The 19592-nt window shown below is 42.7% G+C and overlaps 1 protein-coding gene across 6 annotated transcripts in view; it reads left to right on the forward strand.

Annotated features, from left to right (window-relative positions):
• The window catches only part of NPAS3 (neuronal PAS domain protein 3), an 841582-nt gene that overhangs the window by 804753 nt on the left and 17237 nt on the right, over nucleotides 1-19592 (forward strand). For all 6 annotated transcript variants that reach the window (XM_059373060.1, XM_059373061.1, XM_059373062.1 and 3 more), the window contains 2 exons: nucleotides 8078-8271; nucleotides 12625-12731. In XM_059373060.1, coding sequence (XP_059229043.1) covers nucleotides 8078-8271; nucleotides 12625-12731 — 301 coding nt within the window. The remainder of the gene's footprint in view (nucleotides 1-8077; nucleotides 8272-12624; nucleotides 12732-19592) is intronic.

The following is a 19592-nucleotide window of genomic DNA, read 5'->3' on the forward strand; positions in this document are numbered from 1 at the left end:
TGCAGATTTAACCGTAAATAGATGTTCGTCTTTCTTCGCTCACTTAGGAGGCAGTCTATGATCAGCCTCTAGGTCATCATCATTAAGATCTCTGGATTGGTCCTGCTCTTTATCTAAAGAAGACGCTGCAGGTGGATGGCCCAGTGCTTGGTGAATGCAGATCCCCAGGCCCCTCCCTAGATTTAAAGAACCCATAGTTTGGGGGCGGGGCCTGGGAATCCACCTGATTAATAAACTCCTGGGGTAATTCTCGTGCAGATTCAAATTGAAGCACCACTAACCTTAGAGGGGCTTTTGTTTTTGTTTTTGTTTTTAACATGAATCCCTGATCCCAGCATGAGGTGTTTGGGGCTTTCTAATTTAAAGGACAAAGTCTAATTTCCCTCATGGACCAGACCCATTTAATTGTTTGTGTTACTTGTGTAAATTGACTTTATCTGTAACTGGAGGAATGCTTATCCTCACGCTTGTGAGTATGAGTCTTTCCCTTCAGGACCTTAGACTGTCCACTAGAGTAAAGAAATGAACCCCAGCTTCCTCCCTTCCTCCGCGTTCCATGATCAGAATTGCCCTAACCTTTTCCAGCCTGTCCACTTCCTGAACTCACCTTCACGGAGTCTTTCTAGGAGTCCAAGCAAGCCTCTGATGGGCTATGCTCCAGTTACATCCTTCCCCCGACTCACCGCATCACCATTCAAATCAAATGGAGTCCCTGAGAATTAACATCTGCTAACTACAGCCCCTTTACCCAAGGACTGTCTCCTGCCAGGGTTCCTCTTTCTTAACTTTGGCCAGGATGCTTCCCGGGTACCCAGTCTCCCCTCTTCTCTTCTCTTCTCTGCCCTTAAATGGAGCCCATGTGAGACCCTCCCTAAGTTGTTGCTAGTCCTCTAGCCAAGTTGTTGCTGAATCTGGTGCCCAGTATTGAAGATCCCTGATCTTTGAGGAATTCTTGGGAAAAAAACTCCCAGAAACCCTCCCACCACCTCAGCTGATGGCCATCTCGTTGATGATGATGTTCCAACACCACCCCTCCTGCTATATCCCCCTTGGGTCCCTGAAAAAGTCTGCATGTTCACACACTCCCTGCCACCACCTTATTTCCCCCTGAATCTCACCCCCCCCCACCCCAAAATCTCACCTCTGCCTTGAGAAATTATACCTTTTCCCTCTTCTGCCTTTTCTTATCCCTGGTTGCTCCAGTCCCATTGTGAATTACGACAAAGCCTATTAGAGTAGAATCGGTTTCTAGAAATATAATCAGGGATCCTGGAAAAGCAACAGAAATGGCCTTCTGCGGTTCTGCGCTCACAGGGTCCAACGGCCCCTCCTTCAGTTATGAGCCCTTTTCTGGGCTAAGCTTTTTTCTTGCTGTTTTGTGTTTTGTTTTGTTTTTCTGGAGGACTTGTGCAAAGACCAAGGTGGCAGGAGTCAGACAGACAGGGACAGAGAGACCTGTTAGAGCTGATTCTCCAACCCATGGATATGGTCTAAATCTGGGAAACCCACTCCCTAAAAACTTGGAGGAAGTCATTTATATGAGGCTGATATCCTCACACGGATTTAGATTAAGTTGTTATGCTGTAGGCTAGATGTTTAGGTTCAGACGACCTAGCTAAGCCCTTATCTTTCAGCGGGTCGGGGGCCACCTCAAAGCCCCCATCACTTAAAAATAATTAGCTGGCTTTCCCACCTGAGCTAGTGATTTATGATCTGTATGCTAAACCAGACTTCTACAGGGGAATAAAAGAGAAAAGACCAGAGTGCCAGAAGGAAGCTTAATTTTTAAGGTAAATTTGGATTCCCTTAAAGGACGAGTGAAAAATCTCTGAAGATGCTCTAAACCCAGGGAATCCATAGTTTTCTCATGCCTGCAGCTCTTTTTGTTCCTATTTGCCTAGGCCTGTTCTGTGCTCTACATTATATGTGGAAAATAATGCACATAATACTTAGCATTTCCTTTTGATAAAGCAAACGTTTTATATTACTAGTACTGAAATTTATTCCTAAAAGAACGGAGAATAGCTTCCAGATGTATTTCTGTGTTACGGACTTTCTTGCCTTAAGTATTGACAGAGGGCAGGTTTTATCAAGGTCTTTGTGATGGGCTTGTTTATAATGAGAAGATATTAGTGGAGCACATCTAAGTGTTTATCACTAACAGATGACTGAAAAGAGCATATGGCAGGGAAAGAAATATATATTTGTCCAAGAAACGTGGCTTGTTAACACTCCCACACTCATCCTAAACTCTGCGAACTTGTACTTGTACCGTGCACATCTGCGGGGGGTATCAGAAGAAAGAGAAAAGTCAGACCATGATTCCTTCAATATGGGACTGTCAGATAATGCTAATTTGGGACATTCTTATCAAAGTGGGTAGGATTGCAACTCAGAAACCCTGTGCATTCTGCTTTACTGTGGCTGGCATCCGGGCAGTGCTGTGTAAGGGGTTTGGAAAAATACACGCTTTAGCATTTTTGTAGAGAGCTCTTTATGATAAAACAAGAACAATGAAAGGAAGCGAGAGGATTGAGCTCTTATAGAAAATTGAGCTCGGGGGCGAAGAATCTCTTAGTTCAGAAATCTCTTTTGAAGGATGTCTGTAGATTAGATTTAAGACCAGACTAAGATGAATCTTTAAAACACAGAGGCAGTTTTTACCTGGTATTGGCCAAAACCAAAGCATTGTTTCAGCTCAGAAATGACCCATAACACCCTATTGATTCATTCTTAAACTCTGCATTTATTAACTTGCAGCTGGACTCTGAAACTCCTGCCCCCACAATGGAGTTGTAAGCACAGTGGGGGAGTGGGGAAGGATTGTGCTATAGCACAGTAAAGGCCACTCAATGGAGCAATAGGTCATAGAATGCTCTAGAACTTAGCACGAACCCTAGGTATCATCCCATGATCCTTATCCTCCATTTTTTATCTGAGGAATGTTACCTTGGCCAAACTAGATGACTTGCCAAAATGACCAGACCAAAACTCAAATAAAATGTTCCATTTTTTCAATTCAGTGTTCTTTCTATGGCACAATACTCCTTCCATTTTGCAATAACTATGTTATTTTATAGGTTCATAATTTCTTGACATAATATGAGTATTTAGTCTCATACATTTGTATTTAAAATCATTGCCCATTCACATATTTAACTTTACAAGGAAGCCATCCCATTCTTTAAGGTATTACCACTGGGACTGGTAATGATACGGCAAGCTTGGCAATTATGTCAGACTGGAATTGTGGGTGGAGAAAAGGGGGTATTTAGATGTTTCAGAATTTTTTTTTTTTACAAAAGTCATCATGATAGAGCAAAAAAACCTCAATTTAGAGAAAAAGAGAAGTTGCCTTAGGTTTCAAATACTCAAAGCAAGGGTTGGGAAGGGATGCTTTTGGCTCTTCTCTCTATATTTTCTCCATTGGTAATTGCATGACCTCTTTGGTTTTAACTATCATGGCAGGCAGGGGAGAAAGGGGGGGGGCACTTTCCAAAATTATTCTTTCAACTATCATCTCTTATGTGTCCGTTCCCTTTTTCCAGCTCTCCCTAAGAGTCCTTGCCCAGGACCTCTCTAAATGTCCAGGACATTTAGATACAAAATGTCCACTGGGAAATCTATGTGGTCCCTCTGTCAGCAACTCTTCCATTCAGTCTATCGTCATCATCATCATCCTACAAAATAGACACAAAATCATGGTGCTTCTCCCAAGGACCCATTATTGCTAATTTCTACTGCTTCTACCTTCCATTTTGGCCCATCTCTGTCTCTTCTCCTGCTCAAACCAACTGAAGTGTTCCTGGAGCCCTGGGCATTCCTAAGAGATTCCCTTTTATATTATTTGTTCTAGACCTTTTCCCTATCTGGGAACCCCTTCTACCATTCTATAATCCAATCTATGTCAGCAGTTTTTTTCCTAATGCCAGTTTCACATAGCCTTCCTGACCCATTCTGTCAAAAGTACTCCCTACCTATCTTGAACTTTCCATGATCTTACTCTTTATCTTTCTTATGGTGCCCTTAGGGCTTAATTGAAATTATATTTGTGAGTTTACAGTATATATCAGGCATGTATGTAGGCACTTTATATACATTTTAACTTAATCCTTTCAGCAGCCCTCTAAGACCTAGAAAGACCCCTACCTAGAAATCCATATTTTACTGGTCTTGGGTATAGCTTGGACATGGGAATTTTTTTTTTTTTTTAAGTAGGCTCCACACTCAGCATGAAGCCCAATGCAGGGCTTGAACTCATGACTCTGAGATCAAGACTTGAAATGAGATCCAGTCAGTCATTTAACTGACTGAGCCACGTAGGTGCCCCTGGACACGGGACTTTTAAGTACTCCTAGGGTAATTCCAGTATATAGCATGGTTGAGAATCACTGGTTTAACTCCAAATCCATTAGCCAAATATTCTCCAATAGTGGGTATCACTTTTGAAGCGTTAAACAACAAACAAATGCTAGACCCTAGCCCAGTCCTGCCGAAGTAGACTTCTAGGAGACAGCGTCTAGGAATCCATATGCTGATAAAGCTTCACAGTTATTCTGCCACATAACCAGGATGGAGAGCTGCTGTCTTTGTCAGACGCATATCATCTTCCCATAGTCCTAGTTTATAAGTAATTATACATGTCTCTTCCCACTGTGTAATCTGTAAACTCTTTGAGGACAGGTTTACATTTGAGTCACTGTGATCTGCTCCCTTGCACCGAGCAAGGTCCCTTGCACATAGTAAGTTATAGAAACTAAAGTACCAATATTATGTCCTTTGATGAAGAAAACAAAGATACCTTTACATAGTACTTCTTCTATGCTGAGTTTTTAATCTCTACTCTACTGACCTAGAAAGTCACTAAGTCATTTCAGCTCTCTGAGTATAACATTTGCATCTCTGTACAATGCCAGGGCTAGGACTTGAACTCAGCTCTTCTGACAATACTTTGGCCTCTACACCTCAGGCCTTCAAAGCAACTACAAAGTGAACAACTCAACTATCCATGTGTTCAGATACCCGCTGTCAGACGTGTTTCTAAAATTTGAACCTAACCTGTCACATGGGGAAAAAAAGGTTTGCATTATGAAATGGATTTGGAAAATACATTAATTTCAACCCAAAAGTAAGTATGGAATAAATAGACATGCTTTTTTTCTCACCTCCCTCACCTCCAGAGGTACCTATAGAGAGACAAACATACCCTTTAACATTTCCTAACTATTTATTTACTCCATTAGGGTTTTTTATTTTTTTCCCTTCATCTTAGTCCGTACTGCTTCTCAAAGACTTTTCAAATAACCTAAACTTCTGGTTATAATTGAAATCTTTTTAAAGATTCATATACAGTTTACTTAAGGTAGTAAATTGATATCTGGTATAAACTTGTGATGTTTCATTCAATATGAATATGCACATAAATATAACGAAATTGAAATGAAACTCAAACAACACCTAGAAACCAGGATTCTAAGCTCTTTTTGCCATTTCTGAGCTAGGTGACTCTGGACAGGGAAGGAACTTTCCAGAAGTCTCTTTTCCACCTGAAAAAGTGAAAGGGAGAAGGACCTAAGATAGACCTTCCTACACTTTCTTCCAGACATGAAAATTTATGATCTCTTAAAATAAGAAGAACTCATTTATTAGGCTTTGGGTCAAGATTAAATTAGTCACCAATCCTGACCCACTAATCAGTTGATATGTGAAGGGGCAAACAAAATTATAATGAAATATGGACACTTCTTCACAAGGTAGAAAGCATTCACCTCCATTATCTCTTTTCACTTTCATAGCATAACCTGCACAACACTTCTTATTATCCCCATTCCACAGAAAACTGAGAAGCAGATGGCTGAGTGACTTGTCCTGGGTAACAAAATCAGAAAATGACAGCTATAGACCCCCCACGGAACCCAGCTTTTGACCCCTTTCAGCACTTCCCCCGCTTTCAGCACTTCTGTGACCACAGGCAATGCTGGAGATGGGGACCCAGGTCAATCTGACATGGAGACAGCTCCCCCAGCAGCCTCTGTGCCTTCCCAAAATGTCTTCTAGCCCAGAAGCCCATAAATTGCTTTAGAATAGAATACCAAGTGAAGATTTATTTATCATATCTTTTCTGAATGCATATTTTCTGGAGCATTTATAGATCTGTTTTTCCAAGAAGCTGAGAGTTCCTGATAAAACACGACAGATAATGATAAATGAGCATCTATGTTAGCCTAGCTGGGAGGAGGTCCAGGGACTGTTAACACCCCCCCTGTGAAGTTAATCCCATTTCTTTTAGCCATTTCTTTATTAGTTAATGAGGTCTTACAAAAATGTGTGTCTGTGATGGTGTTTTAGCATCCTTGCCTCTAGGAACATTTTCAAATATTCATCAAGTCGCTCGTCTGACCAAAGCTTAAAGCAAAGGTGCATTAAGTATGAATTCTAGTCAACTTCAAATGTGGGTGGTCACAAAGCTGCTCCTGAAATAGCCCCCTCAGTAATCCTCCTCACTGGTATCTCCAGATCTGCAGCGCTGGGTGCAAATGTGAAGGGGAACCAGGGAATAAAAGGTATTATTTAGGACACCAGGACTCTGAAGGGCAGCCCCATAAGCTTTGATCCTGCCTCTTGACTGACAGCAGTGTGGCTAGCTTTTGGAAAACTGAATAACTTAAGGGAAACAAAAACAAAATGAAAAAGGAATGACCAGTCAAGCCTCTGGGAAGGAGAGCAGAGGCTCCTTGTTAATACTCCTAGAAGGCCAGTTCCCACTTCCCACTTGAGTTCCTTATAGCAAAGAGGGAATCATCAAAAGATGTCTTGGTGCTCAATGGTACATTTTTGGAGAGACAAACCAAAGACAGAAACTTGATTAACAACTAAACCAAGCTCCCTGGTACGGTGAATCACCGGCACTACATGTACAACCTCGTTTTGGCAGGTGCCCCACTCCGTAGCACGATCCTAGGAACACAGCTAGAGTACGCATGCGCACATACGTGCGTGCACATCTCCAACACCCTCCTCCCCCGACCCGTCTACACACACAAGACTTCCATCCTCCCAAAGCACACAATCCTTGATGCTTTTCCACCCTTTCATGATTTTGTTTCCTCAAAACATCACTTAAGAAAATTGACATTATGGCTGGCCTTCTATGTGTAGTTTATAAGCAAAGGGACTTTTTCAAAGGGCATCTGTAAAAATATCATTTCAAATGTGTGAGGAAGATGAAGCCCTTCTGTTTGATTCTGGGTGGCTTGGACTATCTGTGGTATACTTTGTCTAAGAAGCTGAAAATGACAGCCCAGCATTCTCACACCTGTCTCTGCACAGGTAACCAAAATCGGGCACCAAAATGGTGCAGGTTTCCTGATCCTACTTTAGAACAAGCTTGAGGAACGAATGATGGACCAAAGTCTTCTGACCTTCAGCCCCAGAGGGCAGTGCCATAAATCACAGTAGTACTGGTAGCTCAGTGCTTTCTGACACAGAAGATCCCATTCATGTCATTGCCACTAAGACTTATATTCACTGGAGTCTCTTGGCCTTTTGTATGATCAACACCCACCGCTCCCCTGCCAAGTGAAGGAAAGCTCTGGGCCACACATGTGAAAGGAGATGGCCACTGTAATCCACTCAGTACAGATATGGAGACACACAGACATCATCCATTAACAAGGGCAGATACTGCAAACATTTCCTTTTGCAACTGATTGCTCAACTTTCTGGTCATTTTAACTGGTTATACACTTCATTGCAATGTTTAAAAAAAAAAAAGAAGAAGAAGAAGAAAGAGAAAAGAAAAGTAAAAAAAGAGAGAGAGAGGGAAGGGCAAGAAAAAGTCCTGAAAATAGCAATAGGACAGTAATAATTCTGCTTTGAGCAAAGCTCAGCCTATAATATTATTTCTCTTTTGTCCCTGCCTCAGGGACATTGAGAGCACATTAACAGCCCTTATGATTACAGAAGATACAAACTAATGTTGGTTGTTCCAGATGTAATTTTGCAATTTCTCAAAAGAAATACTGTTCCGTCCCAGATGCAAAGTTGACTGTGTCCTGTCCTTAATGTTCTATTACAGGTGATTCACATAACAGGCCGGCTACGACTGAGGGTGTCCCTATCCCACGGGAGGACCGTTCCCAGCCAAATCATGGGTCTTGTGGTTGTGGCTCATGCCCTGCCTCCCCCTACGATCAATGAAGTCAGAATTGACTGCCATATGTTCGTCACTCGAGTAAATATGGACCTCAATATCATTTACTGTGAAAATAGGTACTTTGTTTTTGTTCTCATTTCCTCTGTTGTATGTTCCACATTGGTGAAGGCTGGTGTTTGTGGCAGTCTGAAGGATTTTACTCTCCCAGTGAGGCTCATTATAAATCCTGATCTTATTTTTAATGGCTGCTTGGACTGACACCAAACATGCTTTTTATTTAAAATTTACATTGCTGTCCTGATTTACGTTAGGGACAACAATGGAATGGATTGGGATACCCAGACATCCATAGGCTATAATTAAGACCCATTTTGGCCGAGAACCCAAGGAGAGAGCAGGGCTAAGACGTTCTTGGCAAAACTATACCATAAAAGGTATCTCCTGCTGCCTCAGTCAGGCGTACATCCTGTCTCCTGTACGGGCCCAGCCTCAGGATGACCAGTGTTCATACAGCCTTCAGCACATTGCCTTAGCTGCTTGCCGGGCAACCCGTTACCACAGACTGGGTGGCTCAAGCAACAGACATTTATTTCTCATAGTTCTGGAGACTGGGAGTTCCAAGATCAAGGTACAAGCTAATTAGTTTCCTAGCAAGAGCCCACTTCCTGGTTGCAGATAGCACTCTTCTTGCTGGATCTTCACACTGGGGAGAGGGAGAGCTCTGGTCCCTTCCTCCTCTTATGAGGACACTAATCCCATCACGGGGGCTCCATTCCCATGACCTCATCTTCACCTAATTACGTCCCAAAGCCCCCCACCCCCATACTATCACACTGAGTGTAAAGGCTTCACTGTATGGGTTTTGTGGTGGGAGGGACACGTACAGGCCACAACACATGGAGGGGGAAAAAATGAGAATTCGAGGCCCCCCAGAGGGAAAAGGATGAAAAATCTGCAAAACTATTAAATAAAATGTTGTAATCCTGAGGAGTTTGCTTTTATAAATTTAATTTTTAAAAGAGAGAGAGAGAGACTCGTCATATAAAGGACTTGACAGTCCTTCCTTAACACCGAGCTTTGATAAAAGGACTTTTTAACCTCTGGTTTAAAAGTTCCCTTTTTCCATTAAGCACAAAGCAAGGGACAAGGAAATGGGACAGTGCCCCCTCAGACCTTTCACCCACAAGTCACCAGCCCATCATCAGACCGATTTGAAGAAGAGAGAATCAGCGGGCACGGGGAGAAGAGGGAAAGAAGCTTCCATGATATCATTCAGTCCGCTGGTGCCACAGGCAGACTCACTGAGGCGGTTTTGAGAGGGTGCTATTGTGGCACAGATTATGGTCACACACGGTCACTGAGCCCTGATAGTGCCCTCAGGGGCAAAATGAAAGAGCGAAATGGTCAAGCAGCTCAGGTAATTGACCTCTGCAGGGCCTAGCCAAGAGGAATACGGCCAGCGTCTGCGTTCGGTATGCTGGGAAGCTCTGAGGATGTTGAGCCCAAGTTGATATGCCTACCATTTCCAGTCAAGATTGGATCCAGAGGAAAGAATCCATCAGGAGAAAGAGACACCCACCAGAGCTATTAACATTCCATGGGGTAGAAGAGACCATGAACCCATCACTCTTATTTAACAAGTAACCCTAAATCTATTTTTTTCAAGTTTGGTTGGCAGTTCTTAAAATTTTTAGAAAACTAACTGTATACTTGGGTTGTGTGTAAGGTATTCTGGAATGGCAAAAGAGTATCAGGAAAGACAGACAAAAGGATTTGCTACGGTGAGCAAGTGATAATAAAGATAGCGTTTGCTAAACACTTAGCTACACGCTCGGCAATGTGCAAACCTCATTATATACATCATCTGCTTTAAGCTTCAGGACAGTTCTGTGATCTAGATGGGTGTTGCCATGGCCTTCGGCACCCTTAAGCAATTTCAGTTTAGAGAGAAAGGGTAAGTGAGACGCCCAAGGTCACAATTTGAACTCAAAATGTGCCAGATTTAAAAACCAGGCAGTTAGCTACGTGTGGGCCTTCCTGCATTCCCCTTCACTTTTTTTCTAGAGAAGTCAGACTAAGTGGTAAGGAAGCCATCAGACTAACCACCATTAAAGAACACAGTTCTAGCCCACAAAGCTGTTTACTCTGATGAAAAAGATAGAATGCTAGAGAGGGAGCACCAAAGCAGGGAGGCACATAGAAAGTCTGATGACCTATGGCTTTACCTCTTCAAATACGTAGGTTGGGCTCCCTTGATTTACATTTACTACTGTCACTCCCTACAAAAACCAGAGCATCATCTTATTTACCTGCTTCCGGTGATTGTCCTGTCCCCAAACCCTTACTTCATTTTCATTCCTGTGATCACAGATTGATTAATTCTGCTCCATGGACCTGAGTGCCTTCTGGTGCCACTCCAATAATTGAGATCATTTTCTGTGACCCACTTTAAGCTTTTTTTCTTCCCTTTAAAGGAAAAAACACACGCACACACACACACACACAACTTTTTTCCACAACCCCTTATTAGCCAATATAGTACAGCATTATTTCCCAGCTGAAGAGGATAGAAGTTATTTAAAAAGGACTCGTGTTAAAAGAAATTGCTTGCTTGACCTGAGGAAAAAGCATGCCTCATGTGCCAGGCACTGTGCTATGCTCATTTCATTTCATTCATCAATCCCCTCACCAACCTCCTAAGTTATTTTTACAGATAAGGAAACTGAGGCTCAGAGTACAAGATGCCATCAGGATCCCGCTCCTCATATAGGTCATCAGACTGGTCTGGGGATTTCTACACCAGTATTAAGATGTTTCTGGACACTGAGCTAGTCACGCTTGCCACAGTAACAGGTTCTGTACATAGTAATACGTCAGATTTTTGAAGGATTTCATTCCAATAAAGCATAAACTAAAGAACGTCTTCCCTAAAGTATCACTGGCTTTTTCCCAGGGCCTATTGTTTAACTAAGGAGCTGCTAACTAGAAACACAAGACCTGTCCTGGCCTCTGCAGACCATTCTTCTCTGCATTCCCTAGGAGGGCCACGGACAAAGCCGACATCAGATGCCTTCAGGGGAGCTGGCAAATTTCAGAAACACCAATGAGGGCCTTTTAATGACATCCTTCTTCACTCATTTGCAGAAAGGGGGTGTAAACTGTGCTTGGAAAGCAGCTAATGGTTTTAGGAAAACACCAACTAATCTGCTTTGTACCAGAAAACCATGGCGTTAACAAAACTCTTTATATTGTCCCATTTTCACCTTGGCTTACCAAGAATTCTAGTCTGGCCAAAAATCTTACTTAATATTTAACATTAGATGTCGAGAAATCCACTCCCTGGGTAGTAACTTTTAATTATATTCCCCATTATTCGGGCTCGGTTCGGTTCAGTTTGGTTTAGTTCCCCTGCCTTGAGGGAGGGGTCAAGACTGAGCTCTCCGACCATGGTCTCTCAGGTTTCTGAAACATGTCATTTCTAAAGACTCACTCCTATTTAGAGCGAGTGTGAGCCCTCAACGATAAAAAGCACAGGGATGGTAAAGAGAATAAATTAAACAGAAGATATATTCTATTTTGGACCGCCCCAAACCAATCTGTACCTGGACAGGGAGGACGATAATAAGCATGTTGACGTCTTTGTGTAAATCGGGCAGATTCCCCCAACCTGTTTTCCAATTGCCATTCTATTTTTCTGTGCTCCTGCCCGAGGACATTGACGTCTGGACAATCAATGACACAGGCTTACACACACGTACTGCCTCGCACAAGCCTGCAGAGCTGCTACAATGGTTTAAAAGTTTCTGTGTGGAATCCACCACAAAGTACCAGTTAAAAGGGCCAGGAGTGAAAGCCGAGCTCCCAAATGACTAAGACTGAAAAAGATAATACCCCCAGGCATCTGTATGTCTCAGCATTTAAATTATATCCCTTGAATGCCAATTTGGACTTTGTGCCAAGAAGCGGTTGAAGCCCTTTTTTCATGGAAATACCCAATAGAAGACCAATCTGTTTAAATGAAAGGTGTCTCTAATCATTTGGTATCGACATAACATGTTTTTATTTTATTACGTAACCTTGAATTATCTTGGCATCTAATGAGGATCTTGCATTGTTACTGATTCTCAATAATTTCATGGAATTATGTTGTCCAAATGCGTATTCTGATGCCAAAAAAAAAAAAAAAAAAAAAAAAAGGAAAAGAAAAGAAAAACCTGTCTCATGACTTAAACGCAGTTGCTGGATCGAGCACATCTCCTATTTTCAAAAAAGTCCGATACCCGTTGAAGAAATTATCTTCTCTGTCCGGAAAAGGTTTTCCCTCAAAGTGCCACCTCCTAATGGGTACCCCCAGTATAAGGAAAACTGTAAGGGGACTTGTTTCTCAGTCATTGAACAATTTCTGGACTTCCTGCCCGCCCCCCCCCCCTGCCCCCACTGAATCCCAGCCTGTGTTCTTCTCTCTGCAGGATTAGTGATTATATGGATCTAACCCCTGTAGACATCGTAGGGAAGAGATGCTACCACTTCATCCACGCTGAAGACGTCGAAGGCATCAGGCATAGTCACTTGGACCGTAAGTACCCCCTGTGCATGGGAACAGCCTGGCTCGTGTCAAGTCTCTCGGATGCTTGCTTGGTTTCAGGGCGGATTTCTCCCTTCATGTCTCGTGTGTACATTTGAGATGACGGTCAGTGTGCAGTGAGAAAAAGTGAGACGTAAATCACTTCAACTGGTGTTGGAATTAGATTGGAAGTTGGAACTCAGGCCCGCAGAAATTGCTGGATCTTTGGGTCCTTGCCCGAGGTTTTGTGGTCTCTCGTGCTCTCTCTCCCATGAAGTGATGGGGGAAGCTCTGCCTTAAGTGCTTCCTTGACCCTTTCATTTTCTAGAGAGCGAGCTCCACGCTGAAATTTGTGGTCTCTGTTTGAAGATATATGTGGGAGAAGGCAAGTTCAAATAGACCAGAGCCTACAGCGATTCCTACTTGACGGACCGCAAAACTGGGGCAAGGGGGAAGCTGGGGCACAGGGGCGGAGCACATCGGGTGTCCACAGCCGCTCTCAAAGGTGGTGTCTTTTCACTGTATTTCTGGAAAGGGGGTTATTCTGAGGAACACTCCCAAGAGAGAGAGAGAGAGAAAGACTCATCTCAGCTCTTTAAGTCTGATTCCCAGCTCCTGACCCACAAGCTGACCTCCGAGATGACTTCTTTGGCATTTAAAGACAGAGGGACCAACCGTGCTCTGGCCAGGTCTAAGCCAAAACTCCCACAAAGCATCCCATGCAGCCTTCCCTCACCAGACTCAGTGGGCTATTGCCACTGTGTGTGGAAGGGCTCTGACAATCCCATAAGGCACAAGGCACAGGTCTGCGGAACCTCATAGGAAAAGGCTGCCCTTTTTCCAACCAGAGGTCCTTTTGATAACCGACCAGTAGTCTCTTCCTCCGAAAGATGAGGGTCTGACGAGCTCATCCTCTCAGAAGGTTCTAAACCCAGTTCTGAACTCTGACTTTAAATACATGCAAGGTGCCACCAGTAAGAGTCTATACCTTGACAGTCAAGTTTTCCTCTAGCGACATTAGCCAGGTGGCCTTCATATTTACTTCCTCTCCCTTTTCTTGCCATGGCTGAGGAGAGTGGTCTCAGGTCTTTCCTGCCCTTTGCTCATTTTTAGACTCCCATCTTCAAAAGCATAATGCCAAGACATTCAGTCAGGCAGAGTCTCAAAGCTTGAGCGTCTTGCAGCATTTTTTAACCCTGCATTAGCAACTGACATGGGACCACGTTCAGTGTCAGATTTTGTATGTATCACATCTCTGGGAAAAGCCTGCCTGCCAGGCTGCTCTCCGGCAGGTTCTACTCCCAGCACTGAATGCGTGCTGTGGTATTGCACACCAGGGATTTAGGGAACACACTTGTTGCTAAGAATGAATGGGTGTTGTGCATGGCAGAAGCAGATGGCTCTTCAATTAATTGGGGGAAAAAAATGATGCTGTTTCCTGAAAAGAAACATCAGGTTCTTTGTAGCTGGGAATTTAGAAAAGATGGAGAAAAACTCGAGATCTTTGGAGGAAGCTCCAAGTGTATTTTTGGACCAACATATGCCAGAGATCCAGGCTTTAAAAATGAATATATTGTCTTTGGGACCCTGCCGTGGACCATGTGTGTGGGGAGAGAAGGGTGCTTTTTCATTTTGGAATCTTAATTGAGGTCTAACTTCAGAAACCCAGTGCTGACAAAAAAGAACTATGTCATCCCCAGTTATTATTTGGAAAACGTCATGCTATCTCTCTGGGATTTGATTTACAGCTTGAAGAAACACAATTCCTCAGGAACAGTGAGCTAGGGCAGTTCATTTCTTCCCATGAAGCAAAGGTCTCCAACAAATATGCTTGATGCCATTCTTTCCGATTTACTTTTATCTCATTTTCAGTAACCAGAATAATTTGAGAGTGCTGAAAATAAACAACTCCGCCATTCACTATTGCGCTAGTCACCTAATTTTTCTGGTATCGTGCCAACTAATAAACAGAGAAGGTATGCTTTTAAATTCTGTGATTTTTTTCATTACTTGATATTGACATACTGGCTATTGCTTTATGATTTAGCCTCCTAACAATGATTGAGTTCACTCTTTCAACTCATCCACACGACTTCTAATTTTAAGTTCTTTTAATAACCTCAAACACATGAAAAACAAATAAAATGAGCTGATAATTCTGCACAGTAAAATACACTTCACATATTTAGCTATCACGCTGTGGAATAACTCCACAATGTCAAGTAGCACACAATTAGTAAAACTGTAGGGGGAGGAAAAGGAGTGTTTTGATCCTGAAGAATTTTGATCCTAATCAGATTGAAATTTCAACATTCTTGTAGTGCTTAATATCTTCAATCACACACACACACACACACACACACACACACACACAAATCAAACTGATGCCAATGTCAGGTTTTGCATTCTGTGACTGAAATAAAATGCTAAAATATACAAATGCATCTCGCTTTGTACAATAAACATTAACATCATTATAAAGTAAGATTGAGTCTAAAATTGTGTGATGGAATGTCTGATATTTACCTAATTCTCAAACCAAAGCCAGCCCAGAAACAAAATGACAGAGCATGTAATAAGTCTTGGTTGTGTAAACACTAGAAGAAAAGGCAAAAAGCACAGGATCCTCCTGTCCAAAGCAGTAGGCTGTTAACGAAGGATGCCTCGACTGTACCTTCTTGGCAGGAGAAGGTCATGGTGACATAGAATCAGCTGAAGAATAAGATAGAATTCTAAAACAAAGGGACGGTTCAAAAATAAACCACATTAACTATTTAGCTTTTCTTCCTAGAGCTATTGGCACAATTCCTGTTTCTGTGCAAGAAAGACAGGTTTTAGCCAGCTGATAACATTTCCTGATATTTTGATATCTGTCTTATGCTCCAGTTTACAGATAAAAGTTTAAAAGACTCTATAGTCTTTGATAACTCAAAATGCAATCTTTATCACTTATATCTTTTTCCTAGCATAGGCATCTGTAAATCCATAGATGAACTTGTCTCTAGAATAAGGAAAGTAAAAGGGAACCAGCTGCAGCAGGAATTGACAACTTCCATCAGTTGAACCAAGAACTTTGGACCATTCACTCTCCCACTAAGTTAACATGAGATGCCCGATAGTTCACTGGCTTTCAACATAAAGAATCACTAAGAATCGCATTATCTGTACCAACATGGTGGGTGAGTGAAATTATACTGGGATTCTAAAACCAATGGGGTAGTAGGACCTCTTCTTTCACACGGTGACCAAAGAGCTCTGATTTTTCTTTTTTTTTTTTTCTTACGCCACCCTACTGGAGTCATTGAACCCAATGTCACTGACTCTCCAGTCCGAACTGACCCAACCAACATTTTGAGGTTTGAATTCTCGACTACTCATCTAAGGAATTATTTGAGCATCTTGGCCTATCAGGCTCCAGTCCTCCAGGACTCAGGAGGTACTGACCTCAGATGACCACTCAGATCTCCCTTGAGTCTGACACCCCTCTTAGCTCGATCATTCAAGAGCAGCGCACCTGTCTACCACTCTGCTGATAGCCCACATATAGAAGGGCAGACCACAAATGCTAAACCAAACAGAGAAACATCCAGACTTTTGTCTGTAGAAGTTGCTCAACTTGTCTTGAGATATCCCCGGGGACCTTTCCAGCTCAAATGCACGATTCTAAAACCTCGACAGAGTGGCGAAGAGAGACTTCCCTTCTCTCTAGAAGGTTGTGCTCCACTAGCAAGGCTCAAGGCTCTGCCACTATGGGACTTCCAAGAAAAAGGAGCCAGAAATGCTAGAATTGGTTGCAGTTTTCCCTTCCTAGGACATTACCCAGGATAATGAAACTCTGCGAGAGTTATTTCAGAAGGCAGAAAGACCTGCAGGTTGTCTGTGAGATCTTGTAGAATTAAAAGGCATGGCCCACCCAATATATTTGGGGGATGTTAAAAAATATATAAACATTAGCCTCAGTCTTTATTTCTTAATTACAAAATTCTATCCTCCTTAACAAAAGGCATGCCCAGCTACCTGGCAGAACGCGTTGCACACTGTTTTGCATCAATAACCCCTACACTTCCCTCCTGAAGGCATCTCATCGCCAAATGCAAGCCGACTGCTTAATGCAGGACTAATTAGTATATCCCCTTCCCGTCTGCAGGCCCTCCATTGTAATTCCTTCCCAGCTCATTTTTTTCCACAACCGCGCATCAATCAAAGTAAGTGCCCTGCCTGCCTCGGAAACACAAGATGTCCTCCGTGCATTTGTCATCTGCCACGCAAACAAAGGGGGAATTTAATTGTTGATCTGGGGAGGCAGCCGCCGCACAGGGGAAAGGAAGCTGTGGTGGGGGGAGAGAGGAAGGCACAAAGTTTGGTGGGTGGGCCAAGAGCAGAAAGCCTAGGGTACTTCTTTCTAGGATCTTACTTGGGCTTTCTTGGGGCCGGGCCTTCAGGGATTTAGCTGCAACCCGATCATTGGCTGGACATTTTCCCCAAAGCAAATGAGTTTCTCTTCTTCCTCTGTATGAATGTGAAAATGCCACTGAAAGAAGATACGCATCACAGCTACCATGTCAGACGGTTTTCAGAAGCCAGGTCAGCCCGCATCATGTGCCTGTCCATCAGCCAAAAAAAGAGAGTCACAGGGAGACAAAATAAAGTCAGGGTTTTATGCAGAAGTGAATGACCTGCATTATCTTCATCTTTTTGTTTTTCCATTTTTGGGAAAATACTGATTTTGGCTTTTCCAGGCTAAAGATAGGCACATAAGAACAGAGCCCAACGAGGGCCTATCAGCTGAGTGTCCTTGTGCCACCGCATTATAGAAATGCCCACCCCAGCTTACTGAGTCCAGACCTGCAATTAACAAGCTCCCTAGAAGACTCCCATGCGGGTTACTGGTTGAGGACGGACTTAAACTGACATTTCCAAGGCATTCTTGTACATTAAGTAAAAATAAATACAAAGTGACTAACAATCTTAGGGGGCTTAAGATTCCCCTCCTGTAATCTGAATGTTGTGAATACCAGTAAAATACAAGTAGCAAACTGGCCCTGAGGGTATCTGAGGCAGTGTTCACTGAGTAGGTGATTACTTGATAAAGAGATGGACTTCTTTACAAAAGTGCAGGGTTTTGAACATCAGTGGAGAAAGCTGTTAGAGTATAAATAGAAGTAACAATCAACTCATAAACAAAAGGAGGTCTTTCAGTTTTTTCCCCCAGGTTAATATTTTTCCACGTACTTTTTCCGTGTGTGAAGACAAACAGTAACATTTTCCCTGTCCAATTCATCCAACATCTGTGCGTACGTACTGTACACAGAGCTCTGTGGTATTGCAGTAAGGTTTGAACAATAACTAAGGTGTGGTCTCTACCTTCCAGGAGCTTATGTACTGGTAGAAAAGATAGCATGAAAATAGCCCATTTTGAAAAGGTAGCATCAAATGAGGACTATTGAGATGGATAAAACACAGATATCCCAGAGATTGGGGTGGGGGTGAGGAGTGGGGCAACAAGGGGGGGGTGGACAAGAAATTCAGAGACACCCCATCTTGAAAGAGGATGGCAGGAAGCCAGGGTGGCAGGAGATGGGCAGAGGTGCAGGGTCAGGGACATTCCAGGCTTAGAAGAACATAACATAAACGGACACAGAATCCAGCAGTACACCGTCTTTCCTCTCTACCCAGGAAGTAAGCGAGAACTTCGATGGGACGGATATTTTCTAATACAACCCTAATGTGGATCCCTGGGCTTTTCCTTCTTACTATTTCAGTTAGTAGACGCTTTTATGGTCATAAAAAAGAATACCTGATATTTCAGAGAAATTAACCCCCTCATTGCTCTTATAAAGCATGACCAGAAAAAAAATACCTCTAAGACATCCATTTTAACCTAAATCAAGCAAAATAAAATCAGTTCCATCACTTTTTGTACTCTATACAAGATTAAGAACAAAATGCTGGTGAAGTTTTATAACTCTTTTCCTTAAAATGTTGATGTAATGATACCTTGCCTATCTCAAAAAAAAAAAAAAAAAAAAAAAAAAAAAACCCTCCAACTTTTCCTTGTTTAACACAGATGAGGGACAGTGATTTAATTTGTATATGTGTTTAGCATACAATGGTTTTTCCATAAATTTAGCACTAATTAAGGATCAGGTCATTTAAACTTCTTTATGAACTCTGTATCCCTTCTGGCTTCCTAGAATTTTTGGTGGGGCACATTGACTAGAATGCCTTCAGTTCCAAGGGACAGAAAACACAAGCAAAAAATGACGTCAACTTCCTCTGTACTCGTCTTCAGTTTCTCCTCATGATCAAAAGACAGCTGTAGCACTATCCATCACCAGTCCCTCACAAGACAATGTCCCAAGTCAGGAATGGGTCCATCACTATTCTGTGCTCATTTTTTAAAGAAATATTCATCGTGGCCCTCCAGGAGAGAGAGCTCCCCCCGCCCCCCACACCATGTCCCATTGTCCAGCATTTCACCAAGTGTCCAAGCCTGAGCCACACACTGGATGCAGTGACCGTGACTGACTTAAACAATCAAGGGTTCTCCCCCCAGGACTTGGAAAGGTCCCTGATCAGGGAAGAAGTGCTGCTTTCTCCTCCCTCCTCCCCAGCGTGAGCACTGCCCCTGACACTGCCACAGGATCTAGGAAAGTGGTTGAGGGTCAATCCCAAGGGCTCCCAAGGAGCACATTTTCTTCCTTTATCGTTCTTTTCCCTTCTTTTTTTTACCTACATGAGAAGATGAAGGTTAACTGAACCCATTTGTGGTCATGGTTTCATAATATATGGAAATCAAACCATCGTGCTGTGTGTTTAACACACACAGTGACCTTTGTCAATTATTTCTCAATAAAACTGGAAAAAAAAGGA

This window comes from Mustela nigripes, chromosome 13, assembly GCF_022355385.1.
Source record: "Mustela nigripes isolate SB6536 chromosome 13, MUSNIG.SB6536, whole genome shotgun sequence".
Taxonomy (NCBI): Eukaryota; Metazoa; Chordata; class Mammalia; order Carnivora; family Mustelidae; genus Mustela; species Mustela nigripes.